The sequence below is a fragment of the Myodes glareolus genome, chromosome 19 (assembly GCF_982192425.1).
Source record: "Myodes glareolus chromosome 19, mMyoGla1.1, whole genome shotgun sequence".
Lineage (NCBI taxonomy): Eukaryota > Metazoa > Chordata > Mammalia > Rodentia > Cricetidae > Myodes > Myodes glareolus.
The window spans coordinates 62,593,043-62,608,670 of NC_142044.1; the positions used below are offsets into that span (position 1 = coordinate 62,593,043).

The 15,628-nt window shown below is 52.0% G+C and overlaps 1 protein-coding gene across 4 annotated transcripts in view; it reads right to left on the minus strand.

The window, feature by feature from the left end:
* Positions 1–901: 901 nt before the first annotated feature.
* The window catches only part of Faim2 (Fas apoptotic inhibitory molecule 2), a 33,374-nt gene continuing 18,647 nt past the window's right edge, over positions 902–15,628 (minus strand). For all 4 annotated transcript variants that reach the window (XM_048444592.3, XM_087899275.1, XM_048444593.3 and 1 more), the window contains one exon: positions 902–4,056. In XM_048444592.3, the coding sequence (XP_048300549.3) occupies positions 3,907–4,056 (150 nt within the window). In that variant the 3' untranslated portion in view covers positions 902–3,906. The remainder of the gene's footprint in view (positions 4,057–15,628) is intronic.

Here is a 15,628-nt window from a genome sequence, read left to right on the forward strand (position 1 = left end):
TCAGCCTGCTTTCCAGAAACCAGGACCACCAGCCCAGGGATGGCACCACCCACAATTGCCTGGGCCCTCCCCCATCAATCATTAAGAAACTACCCTACAGGCTTGCCTACAGCCTGACCTTATAAAGCATTTTCTCCATTGAGGTTCCTTCCTCTCTGTTTGGGTCAAGCTGAAGTCACTCGCGGGAACCTTTTGACACACCATTAGCTGATTTGCCTTCTGACGTCACTGCTGGTCACTAATTTGTTCATAAGCTTGGTCCAATCACTGAAACTTTTGATCCTAAGTGTTCTGTTATGTAAGATGAAAGGGTTGACATAGATCCCTCCTTTCCTGTTCTCAAACGGTGCTTCTGTCTGTGGGTTGTAAGCTGTGTGGCTCTGGGGTGCACAAAACAGCCCCCAGCAGCTCGAGTTTATAAGTTCAAAACTGCTGCTTTGGGGGATGTGTGAATACTCCTTTATTTTATTTTTTTATTTTGTTTTGTTTTGAGACAGGGTTTCTCTGTATAACAGCCCTAGCTGTCTTGGAACTAGCTCTCGTAGACCAGGTTGGCCTTGAACTCACAGAGATCCACCTGCCTCTGCCTCCTGAGTGTGGGGATTAAAGGTGTGTTCCACTACCGCCCAACTAGAATACTCCATTTTAAGGAAATATTTTTGTTCAAAAAAGGAAGATGACTCTACCAGAAGGCCCGGAAAGGGGCAGGCTCCCGCGGACCAGGCAAGTTGGGTCGATCTGCAGAAGGCTTCGGGGAAAGGATGTACTGAGCAGAAGGATTCCTCACCTTTCCACATGAAAATAAAGACGGGAATTAAGGGAGCCTCTGCATGAAAGCCACATCCCACTGCTGAGTGACGCCACACACGCTACAAAGCCAGCTGAGACCACAAACAAACAGTTCAGGTGTCTTAGTAAATGCTTTTATTCTTATTTCCAATCAGTCACAGGTCCTGAGCAGGTAAGGTCAGGGAAGGGCACATGGGAGGGACCCGGGAAAGCTCGTGGGAGCTGAGGCCAAAAGGGCAGCAGCGTCTGGGTATGTGGCAGATGGGTCTCTGTCCGGAAAGGCTTAAGGCAGGGGTCAGAGTTCTGCCCCTCGCCACTGTTCCCTCCTTGCCAAGCCGGACTCTGCTTTTCCCCTAACAGCCAGAAGGGGGCAGCAAGGTCCTTGTGTAAAATTTCCAATTTGACCACCCCGCACCCCCGCACCCCACTCCCACCCGCCTTTTGGAATTAGGGTGCTTGAGGGATCCTGACTCCTACAGGAGAAAGGGTATGGAATGAAAGAACCAAGATTCTTAATCTCGTGGCTTCCTCGGGCTGTATCGAAAGAGCTGCTGTACACGAACCCAGGAATTGGTGTGGGGAGTGAGGGACTTCAGGACTCCTTCCCGGGACCTCCTGACCGGCCATGCTGCCTCTCTGTGCCTCTCATCGCAGATGGATTCCTGGCTCCCTCTAACTTTATGAAATCCAACCCACCCCGTCACAGGTCCGGCCCCACCCGAACTAAAAATGTGAGGGGCCAGCGGGAGTCCTTCCTCCTTTACAATTTGCCACACCTGCCCAGCTTCAGTTTCTCATAATCCCGCATTCCTCATAATCCTGCATTCTTGTTCCCGCCCTTCCTCCTGCCAAGACCCACCCAGGTGTTCCGGGGACTCCTCACTGCTCTGTCAGGGGTCGACACCAAGGCTTTCTCTGGCCTTGCTGCCAGTTTAGCTGCGGGCTGGGTATCAGACTGAAGCTAACCTGCTGGCAGGCCTCTCCACCTCCACGACCGAGCCATCTTTGAGATCACTTTGACTCGTGCCTGGGCTGAGGGCTTGCCCCTCCCCCAGTTTTTTGGAACTTAGCCTTGGAAAAATTTCTTAGTACTCAGCCTCTGCATAGATTATCCCAGAAGAAGAGGACTTGGACAAGTGGATTCTGGGAAACTGGCCAGTGTGAGGGTGTCAGGTCAGTAGGGGAGGGGCTTTAAACCTTTCTAGAGCTGAAGACAGAGATTAGGAGAGGCCCTCAAGGTGAGCAACTAGATGAAGTCAGTGGAAGTGTCTTGGTGCCTCTGCCTGCCCCCACATTGGCACTGGTTGGGGACTTATAGATAGGGAAACAGAGTCACAGACAAAACACAAGTCTGTGGGCAGCGAGGCCCAATCAGAAGCCAGGAATCCTGCCTCCCAGCTGACTTCCAGGGAGAGAAAACCTCAGTTTGGCATCTCAGAGTGCCAGGATGGGAGATGGGGGACACACGACAACACCCCCCCCCTCCCTGAGATGCCAGGCCTTGACCACCCACGTCTATAGTTACACAAGTCTCAATCCAGCCCGGACTCAGACTGGAGGGGTCCTCGAATGAAGCAGCTGTGGCTGACCCCAGGATTACTAGATGACAATGGATTTATCATCAAAGCCCCTTGGCTTTGCCTCTGCAGCGGGGATGTGCTGATCACCACTGCAGGGCCCCTTTCTGGACTGCAGCAGTGGGCACTCACGCCAGTTGCCCCACCCCACCCTTGTTCTTGGTTCCTTCCTTTCTCAAAGAGCCAAGAAAGAACAAAATTTCAAAGGCTTCTATAATGTTTCTCAAAGGTGGGGAGGGACAGAGACCGAAATGGATAGGCTACCTAGTCCCCTTTCTTGGGGGCAAACAGAGCCCCTACATCCCACAGAGTCTTCTAGCCTCCACCCAGTAACTTTCCACTGGCTTGGAACTGGCCACGTGCATTGTGGGCTGCATGCTGCCCCAGGTGTGGCCCCTGGTCCCCTCTCCAGCAGGCACTCAGCCAGGACAGGGTGACTGACGCACACTCCGCCTGAGATCCTGGCCGCCTGGAGGCCGATAAGGAGTTCTGGCCTCATCACATGGGATAGGCTAAAGGGATTGGCTCTGGCTGTGACCGTGAGCTGGGCAGCTTCCAAATTACAGAGATATGAAGATAAGGGTGCAAGGGCCCAGGGACTCTGGGGCTGAGTGGCCAGGGAAGCTGGGGGAAGGGGCATGGATGCCTCAGCTCCTAGGGCCTCAGGAGGCTTGACTGGAGGGAGATAAGGCAGGACATAGCAGAAGGAAGGGACAGATAGACAGCCCCTGGTAAGGGCCGGCCCGCAGCTAGAACTACTTTCACCAGGCCTCCCCACCTCACTTCTCCCTCAGGCCTGTGGAAAGAAAGATGGGGTGTTAGTCCTGCATTCACACATGCCTGCCCAGTGACTGCAGTTTGACCGATTACCCCATTCAGAACTTGCACCTGGCTCACTTGCTTTACCCTGCCTGGGAGCTCAGGACAGGCCCATGTTTAGGAACATTTCCCTGTCCGTCCTATGGCCTGGGAGGGCAAACTGAGGCAAGCAATGGAAGCATTCCTACTCCTTTTATATTGTCTGGGTCCCTAGAACTGGTCCTACCAGCTGAGAGAGGGACAGCCCAGGACAGCTTCACCCCCACAGCACGGTGCCCTGTCCTTATGTTCCTGTCATGTTCCCTCAGTCTTTTCCCTTACAATACGTGGTTGTTCAACCTGAGAGAAAAAATGAAATCCTAGAGCAGGTTTGGTGGGGTCACAGTTGCAGCCAGGTTTCTGGGGTCTCCTTCCCACCTCTGAGGGGGGCTTCCTCCCACTCATTCCCTGGGTCTGCAAATCCAGAGGTGCCCTCAGCCTTGATTGTCCCATTTGGAAGATGTAATTGGGTGCCAGGGGCACCGCGGGGGATGGTGTGGCCTCAGGTCTGTGGGGCCCCAAGGATGGCATATGTACAAGCTGAAGAGGGCTGGCTGCAGGAGAGAGCGACCGCTCGCAAGCTGACTGCAGCACGTTTATGTCTGGACTTGCAGGAGCACAGAAGGGTCACAGGACAGGAAAGGGACGTTCCCTGGAGGAACGTAGGGATGGGGAGGCCTCCTCATTCCCTGTTGGTGCCGAAAAGCTGCAGGAAGAAGGTGAAGATATAGATAATGTCTAAATAAATGTTGAGGGCTCCAAAAATATACTCCTCGGGACTCAGTGAGTGGCGACGGTTACCCATTAGCAACTGGGTATCAAATGCCAGGAACTGGAAGAGAGGAAAGAATGAGAAGTCAGATATTCAATCAGTATGGACACTAAGGGGTCTAAGCTGCTGGTTTTAGGACCTGGTGGTTTAGTGATAGCCCAGAGCTTGGAATCTTCCCAGCACCTTCCACCCCTAATTATATCTAGTGCCTATTTACTGAACACTTGTTTTCTCCCAGGCAGGGCTATAGCAGAGGGCACGGTCCCTGCCCACTGAAGCTGAAGTCTGGAGGTGGGGGGAATGTTAGAAAGATGAGAGTAACCCCACAGTAATACAAAGGGCCTCTGGCACTGCTGAGGGTTAACGGGAGTCTGTCCTGGGTGAGTGTGGGCGCTTATGAGGGCTTCCTGAAGCCGGGGGCGTTCTGTTGAGACAGGCTTCGTGCGGTTGTCCAGGTCCTGCTCGTGTTTGAGGATAATGCACAGTACTCTGGGAGCTTGCTATATGCTTTATGGACATCAGCTCCTTCCAGTCGAAGTGCCATTACTAGAGGAAACTGAGGCCAGAGATCTTAAATATCCTACTTCACTCACGTGGGGAAATGGCAAACCCGGGGTTTGAGCAGGCTGGCTCCAGCGCCCACAAACCCAACCATTCTGCTCGGTTGCGCTCTGCAGCACGCAGGATTAATGCATCTCTCGATCTCCCGGGGGAACCTTCTGGGCCTAGTGGATGTTTCTGCACCAACTGCCTTAGCCACAGCTCCCCCTCTGTCCCCAACCACCACTGCCAGCCCTTTCCACTGCCCACAGAGACTCCGCCCCTCTCTCAGAGCTTTCCTCTGGGTTCAGTCTTGGCCACAGAAACCCCTTGCAAGCAGCATATGAAATTAGGCAGGCAGGGACACCTTTTGGAGAGTAGAGTCTCCAAAGTCTCCCAGTGTCTAAAAGAAGAACCGAATCCACACCGGCTGAGATTTCTTTAGATTCATTCATGTTCTGCACCTAGCTCCTTCATCACTTGTATGTGGAAGGCCTGGGTTCCTCATACACCATCCCACACACACGCACACAAATGCACTGGGTGACAAATGCATGCCAGGGACTAAGAGTGGAAACCACAAGGGAGACAAATCTGTGTGCTTTGGCAAGGCTCACTGCTTAATGATGTGGGGGAGATAATTACGTGGAAGCTGTGCCCTTGCTATAATTAGGGCTGTGGAGTGAGAGCTCTTGACTGCTCAAGAGGACGGTGTCCTGGGAGGGTGACATGTTACCTGGGGTGTGAAGGAGCAGTGGGCATCGGCTAGACTGGACCAACTTAGGAAGCCCTGGGGACCTGAGGGACCTGTTGTGAACACTGAGGAAGCAGTGGGAGCATTGTGGGAAGGCAGGTGACAAGAGGGAGGTCACCTGACCTTGGAGCTTGGATTTGCCCGAAGGGGGGCTGAAAGACATCACAATCCATTTCCTTCACCCCATCCAAGAACTCCACTCCCAGGACCCAGACTCCTTGGGATGTTTAAGATGCAGCCCCCAGGGAACCCTGGGAGGATTCTTGCCCTCCATGCTAATGCCACAGACTACAGGAACCAGAGACTCCAGCAAGCCCAGCACATGGCACATGAGTTGGGTCATCCCCCTTGAAGGTGAAGTGGGCAAGGGTGACTGTGAGCTCGGTCTTGAAGGTCATCCGGCTTGGAGACTGTCCTACTACTTACTGAGTTGGGAGAATGAACAAGATGCCAACCCTCTCCTTGGCCTGCGAATCCCCAGCTGTGAGGGAAGATGAGGGTGTTTGCCTCATGAGGCTGTTGCAAGCCTGCGATAACCATACTGTGTCCAAGACACCTGACCTCCAGCCTGTGCCTAATGAACGGTAGCTGTTGTTGGGGCTCTACCACTGCATCTGCGGGAGCGGCGCCCTCCCAAGACGAGGCAGGTGCTGCTAATGAGACTCAGGAGGCTCCGGCATCGCGTCAGGGAGGCAGAGCGATCTGAGGGGACTCTGCATAGTTTTAACAGAAAGGAAAATGGGGAGCCACAGTGAGGGTTGAGGGGGCCCTCTATGCAAGGATCGGCCCTCCGAGCATGACAGCATTAAGGGCAGGGCCTCCCCGGAACACAGACTGAAGCTGGAAGGCTGAGGTTTGAGTCCTTGCTCCAGGTTTCAAGAGTTATATAGCCATGTGACCTCAGTGCCTTCATTTTACAAAGCAGGATGGTCACGTCACCCCTGACTGTACAGAGGCATCGACGGCCATTATCCCTCTCTATCGTTTTTACTCCAGTCTACTTGGCAGAATGAGGTTTGGCTTCCTAAGTGAAGTTTCCTCTGCAAAGAGAACAAGCAAGGGGCAGCGGAGGGGGGCTCAGATGCTGCGGGCTGTTTAGCGGGCACAGCTGCCAAGCCGAAGTTAATAAATCGCTGAGCTGGCTTATCAATCAGCAGCGCTTGGTTGATTTCCCAGAGCCTGGTCACCCCTGGGTGAGCTCATGAAATAGAATCTTTCAACCTAGAAGTCTTGGACCTGATCAGGTTTGGGGGTGCCCCTCCAAGAAACACCCATCCGGTGGCCTCCCAGAACAGCTAGCTGGCTGCGGAGAAGCGTGGAATAATAATTGTTGCCCCTGCTCTTGGCCCCTGGCCCCTGGATGCTCATCCGAATGGTGCTAACCGGGGTGGCTACCCCAAAGGAGTTACCATCCACGGCTGCAGCCTCATGCCTGAGAGCCAGTCAGGCGCCTTTTACTTACTTGTGCTTGCTCATACTTACTGAGCACCTACTATGTCCCAGGGAACTTGCCCTAAAAGAACTGGAGTTTAATGAGAGCAACAAACATCATCCAGAATTCCATTATAAGGGCCAGCAAGATGGGGCAGATAAGGGTACTTGCTATCAAGCCTGGTGGCCTGAACTTGATCCCTAGAACCCACACAACGGAGAGAAATGACTTCTGTGAGTTGTCTTCTAATCTGCACACACACACACACACACACACACACACACACACACACACTGTGGCACGCATGTGTACAAACACACACACAAATAAATGTAAAATGATTTTTAAAAATCCCATTATAAGCACGCATTACGAGGGGAAAAGTAACCGGTTAGTGTCTCCATGGTGACTGAAGCATTGCCAACCTTCTGAGCCAGCAGTGGGTTGCCTTGTTTACAGTTAACATACTAGTTGCAAACTAAGATCAGCTGCTGACACCTGGAAAAGTAACTGTTCTATCTGGAAAGGTTAACTTGTAGCTGAACACGGGACTCTGCAAGAGTGGCTGGGATGGGGTCAGAGGCTGTGCAGCGTTAGAATATGATGAGTGTGGAATATATGACGGTCCTTGGTCCTTGGACATGCTACTACGTTATCTCAACTCATTGTCCCTGTGTGCACAGGCAGGTGGACATTGTCACCGGTCAGCCTGTGAGGTTAGCAGTCTTAGAGAGAAATTTGGCTTGCTGATGGCCACTTGTCTAGTGCTGGAACCTGACCACACCCCTGTTCTGGTGGAGCTGGGGGCAGAGTGGGCTTGGGGGGGGGGTGGGACCCTGTCCTAATTCTCCCACTCAATAGGGCTGCATCTAAACCAGTGGTTGTCAACCTTCCTGATGCTCGACCCTTTAATACAGTTCCTCGGGTTCTGGTGACCCCCAACCATAACATTATTTTCATTGCTACTTCATAACTGTGATTTTACTGCTTTTAATGAATCGTAATATAAATGTCTGATATGCAACCCCTTCCAAAGGGGTCACGACCCACAGGTCGAGGAACACTGATCTACAGAGACTCTGGCCACATAGCTGACTTGACCCTGCTACGTTGGGAATTTAGCTTTTATCCGTTGTTTGTCCCTCCCTCAGACATGGCTCAGAGGTGAGGCTGAGGCACTCTGGGAGAGCCACACCATGGTGAGGCCATCAGCAGACAAGGGATGAATATAAAAACCCGGGGTTGCAATGTGTCGAGCCAGCAGGTCGGTCCTACAGAAAAGGCAGCACAGTGCAGGAGCGGAGAGCCCTGGCCATTGGAGGGCGGCTTCTCACAGCTTCACTGGAAACCACCCAGTCTCGACAGAAGCCACTTAAAGAAACTGACGCAGCACGGCGGAAATGCTTCTGTTATCTGCTACCATGAGAAGAAAGCAAGCCGCAGAAAAGTCCTTATCACACGGTTGCACAAAAGTACATGTGTGACCCAAGAGCCTATAAGCAAGCACGTCTGTAGAACAGTCTAGGAAGAGGGCGACTGCCCACCGTGGTCACCACGAGGGAAGGCCAGGAGCGTGGTCAAAATGCTTGCTTCATCCATATCTAAGATTCTTAAAAGCTGAAACCCAGGAGTGGATGTATTCATATATTGTGAAGTATAACGTATACAACAGGATTAAAATAGCACAAGGCGGGCCTGTGACTGTTTTAAATACTCATGTAAGCTTCTGTGACGAATGTCACATTTCTGTTCCTGCTGTTGGGTGACATGACTGAAAAACAGGGAATATAACCAACTTGCTCTGATCACACAGCCAAGAAGACAGCTCAAGTCTGCTGATACCAAAATGCCAAGAGAAGCAATGGGGGGGGTGCACTCATGCTGGTGTGTGTGCACGCATGTGCGCATGTGTACACATATGTGTGCTATAAGAATGAAGTAAGAAGAGATGTACACATAACCCTTTGCTCAGAGAGACATGGGCTTCCTAGTTGAATCGCACAGAGGACTGAGCTCCTCTGGTGCTCTGTCTGCTCTTTTAGAATTGGAGAGTGACTTTGGTCTTTGCGATGCCCCCCCCCACTTTCTCTTTAAGAGAGGCCAGGCTGGCTTCCAAATCTCAAGTCTCCTGCCTCCCAACTCCTGGGTGCTGGCATTAGAAGTGTACACAGCCACCGCTGGAGGGCTTTGGATTTGTAAGAAAAGAAGCTGCCAGGGGCTGTGGGTCTGGCTCAGCTAATAAAAGAGGAGAGAGAGCTTGAGCACCCCTATTTGGATCCCCAGCACAAACATAGAAGCTGCATATGTCATGCATTTGGAATACCAAGTGCTGGGGAGGAAGAGATAGGCAGATTCCCCGGAGTCAGACTTGTGATGATAATTTGTTTGTGATCTAACAAATAAAGCTTGCCTGGAGATCAGAGTGCAGAGCTAAGTCACTAGTGAGCCATAGAGGCCAGCCTGTGGTGGCTCACACCTTTAATCCCAGCACTAGGGAGGTGGGGATGGGAAGGGATATGGCTGGGCAGAGAGAGGAATATAAGGTGGGAGGAGACAGGAGCTCAGGATTCGGTCTGAGGTTTTGTAGAGACAGAATTTTGACCCCCTTTGGTCTGAGGATTCAGTAGAAGTAAAAGGTCTCTCTAATGGCCAGCTCCTTTACTTCTCTGATCTCTCTGCGTTTACCCTGAAATCTGACTCTGGCTTTTTATTATTAAGACCAATTATAGGTACTGGTGAGCTAGTTCCAAGTTCAGTGGGAGATGGAGGGCAATTAAGATTGTTGTCTACATTGACTTCTGGCTCCACACTTGTGGGAATACACGGACATCACACACTCACACAAATACACACAGATAAGCACACACTCATACAAGCACACAGATACACACACACATAGTCACACACACACACACACACACACACACACACACACACACACACACACACTGCACATGCATAGAAAAGAAAGAGGCTCTCCTGTCAAGACCTCAGACCTTCCTGGCCGGCTGCAGGCAGTATGGGGCAGCAGGGGAGCAGGGACAGGTTGCTCAGTGGAGGCCTGGACTCCATTTGTTGCCTGTTGCCTGACACCAAAGGAAAGTCTCTTCTCTAGCTAAGGTTACAGAAGTATCAAAGCCACAAGCCCTGCACCTCCAAACAAGCCCTTGGAGGAGTAGGGTCTGGCAGGAATTGCAGCCAGTGAGTCTGGCTCAGGAAGCCAGGGAAATGTTGTATAAATGAGTGTGAAAGTAACCACAGCAGAGAAGGCGAGACTAGAAAGTTGTGCCGGAGAGCACAGGCTGGGAGGCCTCAAAGCACGGCCCTGACCTTGGGCAGTCCACTGTTCCTCTCAGGTAACTGGCCACATGCCCTGCCCTTCCTAAGCACTAGACATAACCAACTCATTTTAAAGTCACAACCCCTAAGGGGTGTGATGTGGGATTCCCCTCTGCATGGTATGAATGTTTTACTACCATTAACTAATAAAGAAGATTTTTGGCCTATGGGAGGGCAGAATACAGCTAGGTGGGAAAACTAATCTGAATGCATGGAGAAAGAAGGCAGAATCAGGCAGATGCCATCTAGCCTTCCAAGAAGCAAGATGTGAGGTAACGAACCACAAGCCTTGTGATAAAATATAAAATAGTAGAAATGGGTTAATTTAAAATGTAAGGGCTAGCTAGGAATATGTCTGAGTCATTGGCCAAATAGTGTTGTAATAATATAGTTTTTGTGTGATTATTCCAGTCTGAGTGGCTGGAAATGAAAGCACAGTCTTCATTTACAGGGGTGGGTTCTGTCACTGGTCCCACTTAGAGAAACCAAAGCAGAAGGATGTTTCCTAATGGGAGCGGCTCACACAGCTAGAACTTGATATAGAAGCATTCCAGACATGATGCCCTGGCTCCCAAGCCCTGCCCTAACATGAGGATGACAGCAGAGGCTGCCATGTACCAAGTGCTAAGTTTCTCTTTATCTCCATGGCAAATGACCTTCCCAATAGACTTGTGAACGGATGGGAAATTAGTTCCATTGTATAGATGAAGCAAGTGAGGCCCAGAAAGATCCAAGGTACAAGCTGGCCAAAGGTCACACTAGGGTAAAGATGAACAAGGCCTGGATGTGATTTGGTGGGGATGTCCTGGTCAGCAGAAGGGCTTCTCCTCTCTGCATGCCCATTGTCCCTGTCCACCATGTCTCTGCTTGGTTCTGCGGTGGACAGCCGCATGCTGGACCAAGAGTTGAAATTCCTCTCTCCATGCCCTGCCCTGCATGCCTGGTGGGTGTAGTGAGTTCTTTTGCCTGCTTCAGTACAGCCTCCTAGTCACCCTGACCCCTCCCCTTGGGGACAGGGTTTCCTTTCTCCTCTGCCTAGCAGGCTGCTTCGTGACCATTCAGGTGTCCCGAGGTGTTGGTGGGAGGGTTAGAGTCTTAGGAGGGGAGACTGTGTGTCAGTGACCAGGAAGTAGACCTCAGGACAGCCAGTTCACCATACCCTCCCCCTACCTCAGACCCAGCCACCAGCTTCACGTGGCTCGGGGGAAATAGCATCTCCTGCAGCAGAGGAAGGATGACAGAATGGAACCGTGGCCCGTGGGGCTGGTTTTCACTGTGCATTGTTGCCTTGATTTGAGGAAGACTTGGCCTACACTATGGCCCTCACTAGACAACGACCAAGTGAGAGGCGGAGCAGGGACAGGGGAGTAGAAGATTCCCTTAAACTTCTGAGGTGCTCGGGGTTGCCTTCAACTGTGTCAGAGAGCCCAGAATCTTTGTGGGGCTGGATGGAATTAGAGCTTCCTCCACTCTAGGTCCGTAGCCCCCCAGTTCTGCCTCCCTGCCTTTTAATGGGCAGGGTTGAATCAGAAGGACTATGATACTTAGGCTGTGTGTGCATATGCGTGTATGTGTATGTGAGTGTGTGTGTGAGTGTGCGTACACGTGTCGTGAGTGTGAACACATGAGAGAGTATGAGTGTGTGTGAGTGTATGTGTGAGTGTGTGTGCAAGTGTGTGCATGTGTGTGTGTGAATATGCATGTGTATGTGGTGTGTGTGAATGTGTGAGAGTCTGTGTGTGTGCGTACATATACAATTGCTGTCTTTGGGCCTCAGGAGAGACTAAAAACAGAGGGCTTAGCATGATAGTCAGGGGTCAGCACCCAGACCTGGGGCCCAGCACCCCATACAGAAAACTTCCCTCCACTCTGTGAGGCCTCACAGCCTCCAGTCTTGACACAGCACTTGACCTGGAGACACAGCACCAGTTCCAACTGGTCTCCCAACCTCTGGCCCACCCACCTGACTATTTGCTGATTTTTCCAAAGTGTGTGGCCTGCCATTTCTCATGTCTACTCTCAGTGGCTCCCAAGGTCCTTAAGAACTGGGTCAGAAGGCAAAGTTCTCTTCCTAGTGCTCCCCAGTTCTTATGGCCCTCGTCGAATTTCTTAGACGTCTGGATTTCTGGGACTTGGCTTCCTGCTTTGGGTGGCTGGGACGTCTAAGCTACCCCAAAGAAGGTCGGGTAACGTTAAAGCAGCTTTTTCGGGTGTGGGACCCTGGAGGAGCAGCTGTTCTGTGGGACAGACTAGCCAGGTCTTTGGCCCCGCCCTATGCAGTTTCTGCCCAGCCCCACAGCTCTGCCCCATCACCCCAGCCTGGCCCAAGAGTTTACCTCTCCAGAGGGTACTAGTGGAGAAAGAATGGCAGAGCCACTCAGAACCAACACCTTTCGGCTGACTCACCCACTTCTACTGGCATTTCAGCCCTGGCATCCAGAAAGGAGTAGAGGTAGGGGTCAAGATGCAAACTCAAGGCTTCCTGACAATGCACCAAAGCTGGACATGGGAGAGACCTAGAAAGGCCTGCTTCTCGAGGCTGGACCAGAGCCCCAGGAGGCCTTGGCTTCCAACCTGGGTGGCCCTAGTCTGAAAAATGGAAGGATTTCTCAGAGTGGGAGTTGAGGATTCTGGGAGAGTCATTGGATGGTCTCAGTCTCTGTAAGGCCCAGGCTGGTGGGAATAGGGAGGGAAGGCCCTACCAAGGGTTCAGGGCCTCATCTGACTCTTTTCTTTATCACTTTCTCATATATCTTTGATGAGGCAGTAATCAGGTCAGGGGGTGCTGTGTGCCCCTTGTCTTGCCTGACTGCAGAACAGAGAAAGGGTCCACTGTGCTCCAGCTAGAGGGGGCACAGATCCCACAAACAGATGACACTAGGATCTCCTTCTGGGGCAGCTGCTGATTTTGGAATTTTGGAATGCATCGTGGCATCCAAGGGCTTTCTTCCCTCCCCTTCCCTAAGCAGAAGGGCCCACTCACATCCTCTCTCAACTACTCTTTATGTAACTTTCAAGATGATCACAGTCAAGGCTTTTGGAGGAGTTGATTGAATGAGACATTATGGGGGTCACTGGGCACCAAAGTTCCTCCTCCTCCCTGTGACTCAGGGAGACACCCAGGCTAGCTGTGCAACTGGGCCATCCCAGCACCTCAGACATGCCCTGCCCCCACCTCGCTCCTCAGGCACCCATTCGCCCCACAAACATCTGTGGGTGTCTGCTGTGTATTATACCATCCCAGGTGCTGGGGCTACATCAATGAACAACCCAGAGTGGTGGGTGAACCCCACTCTCAAGGAGTTTAAATTTCCCTTAAGTCAGAAAACATCAGGAAAATTAGAAAAACAAATCAGAAAAAATCAGAATGTGCCCGAGGAAGACATAGACGGGCTAGTGAGAGTTAGGCGGCCAGGAAAAGGGAGCAGAGGGAGTATGGGGGCGCTCTGTGCTGTGAAGGGGACACAATATGGTCGGAGTGGAAACTGTGAGAGTCTCAGGGGACAGAGGAGCAGGTCAGGTGTGGAGCCCCGGGTGTGGAAGGAGCCTGCTAAGCCTAGGCAGCAAGGGACCTGACTGGATGCAGCAAAGTGGGGGAAGAGGAGGTCAAAGGTGGGGGGAACCTGTGGGAAGCAACTGGCTGCTGGATGCCAAGGGTGGTGTGTGTGTGGGGGGTTCCCACTCCTGCTTGCGAGCTGGACCAGAGATGTAGGCACAGTCGGGGAAGCTGCAGGGGCATTGCAATGAGCCTGGTGGGAAGCAATTGTGTCTACACTGGGAAAGAAGGGCTCTGGGGCTTGGCAGAGGACTTGAGCTATAGATAAGGGATTCATGAGACCTGGAGCTGCTGAGTCTGATGTGTAAGGAAAGGAATTTGTCCTGAGTGGGAACAAGGAGAGAGGCTGCAGGAAGAACCTAGAGGCAGGGGCACCCAGGAAAGAAGCCGCTTGCATGTGTTATAGGATGAAGGGCATGCTGTGGAGGCAACTGAGCATTCCAGTCCGGAACTCAGACACTAGGGCTGACAGGTGCAAATTTACAGTCGTCAGCATAAAGCACAATATTCAAAGCACGGAAGTTGTCTGGGCTCCTGAGGGAAGGAGGCAGAAAAAGAAGACTCAGAGACCCAACACAGGACATGGTGGGGCCTGCTAAACAAAATCCGGAAGCAGGAGGCATGGAGGATGCTTCTGGGGGACTGAACAATGAGTCAGATTCTGCTGAGCTGAGCCCCCGAGGCTGAGGCTGCTGCTGGCTTTGGCCCCATGGAGGTTGCTGATGAACTGGATGACAGCGTTCCCCAGAGTGCTCAGTGGGCTAGGGACGAGCTCGGTGGTAGACCTCACACTTAGCATGTACAAAGCCCTGGCTTCAGTCCAAGAGAGAGTGAGAACAGACAGATAGAGGAAGGGAGGGGCCGGGACGGGGAGAGTGACGGACAGGCGGGGAGGCTTGTTGTAGGAGATGAACACAGATTCTTACAGAGCTTTTGCTATATGCGAGGAACAGAGACTGGGCAAGGGCTTCACGGTGACGTGGGTCAAGAGTATTCTGTGGTTTTTATTTTTCTTTAGATGGGAGAAATTACAGCGTGTTTCCATGCCGACACAACGCTCTAGTAGAGAAACCAGCACATGAATGATACTCATGAAGATGAAGATGTTAGTGAGGGGAGGGAAAAGGACACCTCTCCCCAGGTGACCACAGAGGCACTGGACACCAGTTTCAGGATACCTCAGCCCTGGGCCTGGCCATGAGACTCCACCAGCCCCACAACTTAACTCTCAGGCCCTCCAACGAGCAAGGCAGCTCTCAGAAGACCAGCCTTGTTTCCTCCCCTGGACTGTAGTAGAGACACAATGAGGCAATAGGTGTGAAAGTGTTCTACGGGACACCATGGGTGGGACAGGTGGCTGGGATTATTTTTATCATCCTAACAACACAAGAGATTATTAAACAGATTAAAGGCTTAGTACCTTCCACCCAGCCCTATCTGTACGCGTAGCCTCCTCATACAGCTTCCATGCTTGCTGCCACCTGATCCTCAGGAAGCGACATGCATGCCCTGGCCTTCCACAGATGCCCACTCTTCTCCAGCTCCACCAGCCTCCCTTGCTCTGGCTTGATTCCTCGCCTGTCCCTAGCCGTGACTGCTCTCCGAGGCCTCCTGATGCTACTGCCTGGGTTTGTGGCCCCAATTTTGCCTTCTTGCCATCCTCCCATTCCTTTCCTGGAGTTGATCTGGAAGGAATGGAATGCTCCTCCAGGTGCTGGAGTGGGCATCACTGATTACCCAGGGTAACCAGACAACCCACTTTACTTAGGAGTTAAGGGTTCCCAAGAAGTGGGATTTCCAGTGGAGACACTGGGAATGGCACTAACTAGGCACAGCATCCCTGAGTCTTGATCTCAGAGCTGGTCTTTACTGTAGAGTTTACCTAGAACGTCTGATTGTGGAAGTTCCTTGGTTTCACTTTGCAGTGCTTTCAACCTCAAACTCTCTAAGGAACCAAAGATGATCCTCCTGCCTCGGCCTCCCAAATGCTAGGATTACAGGTATGTGCCAT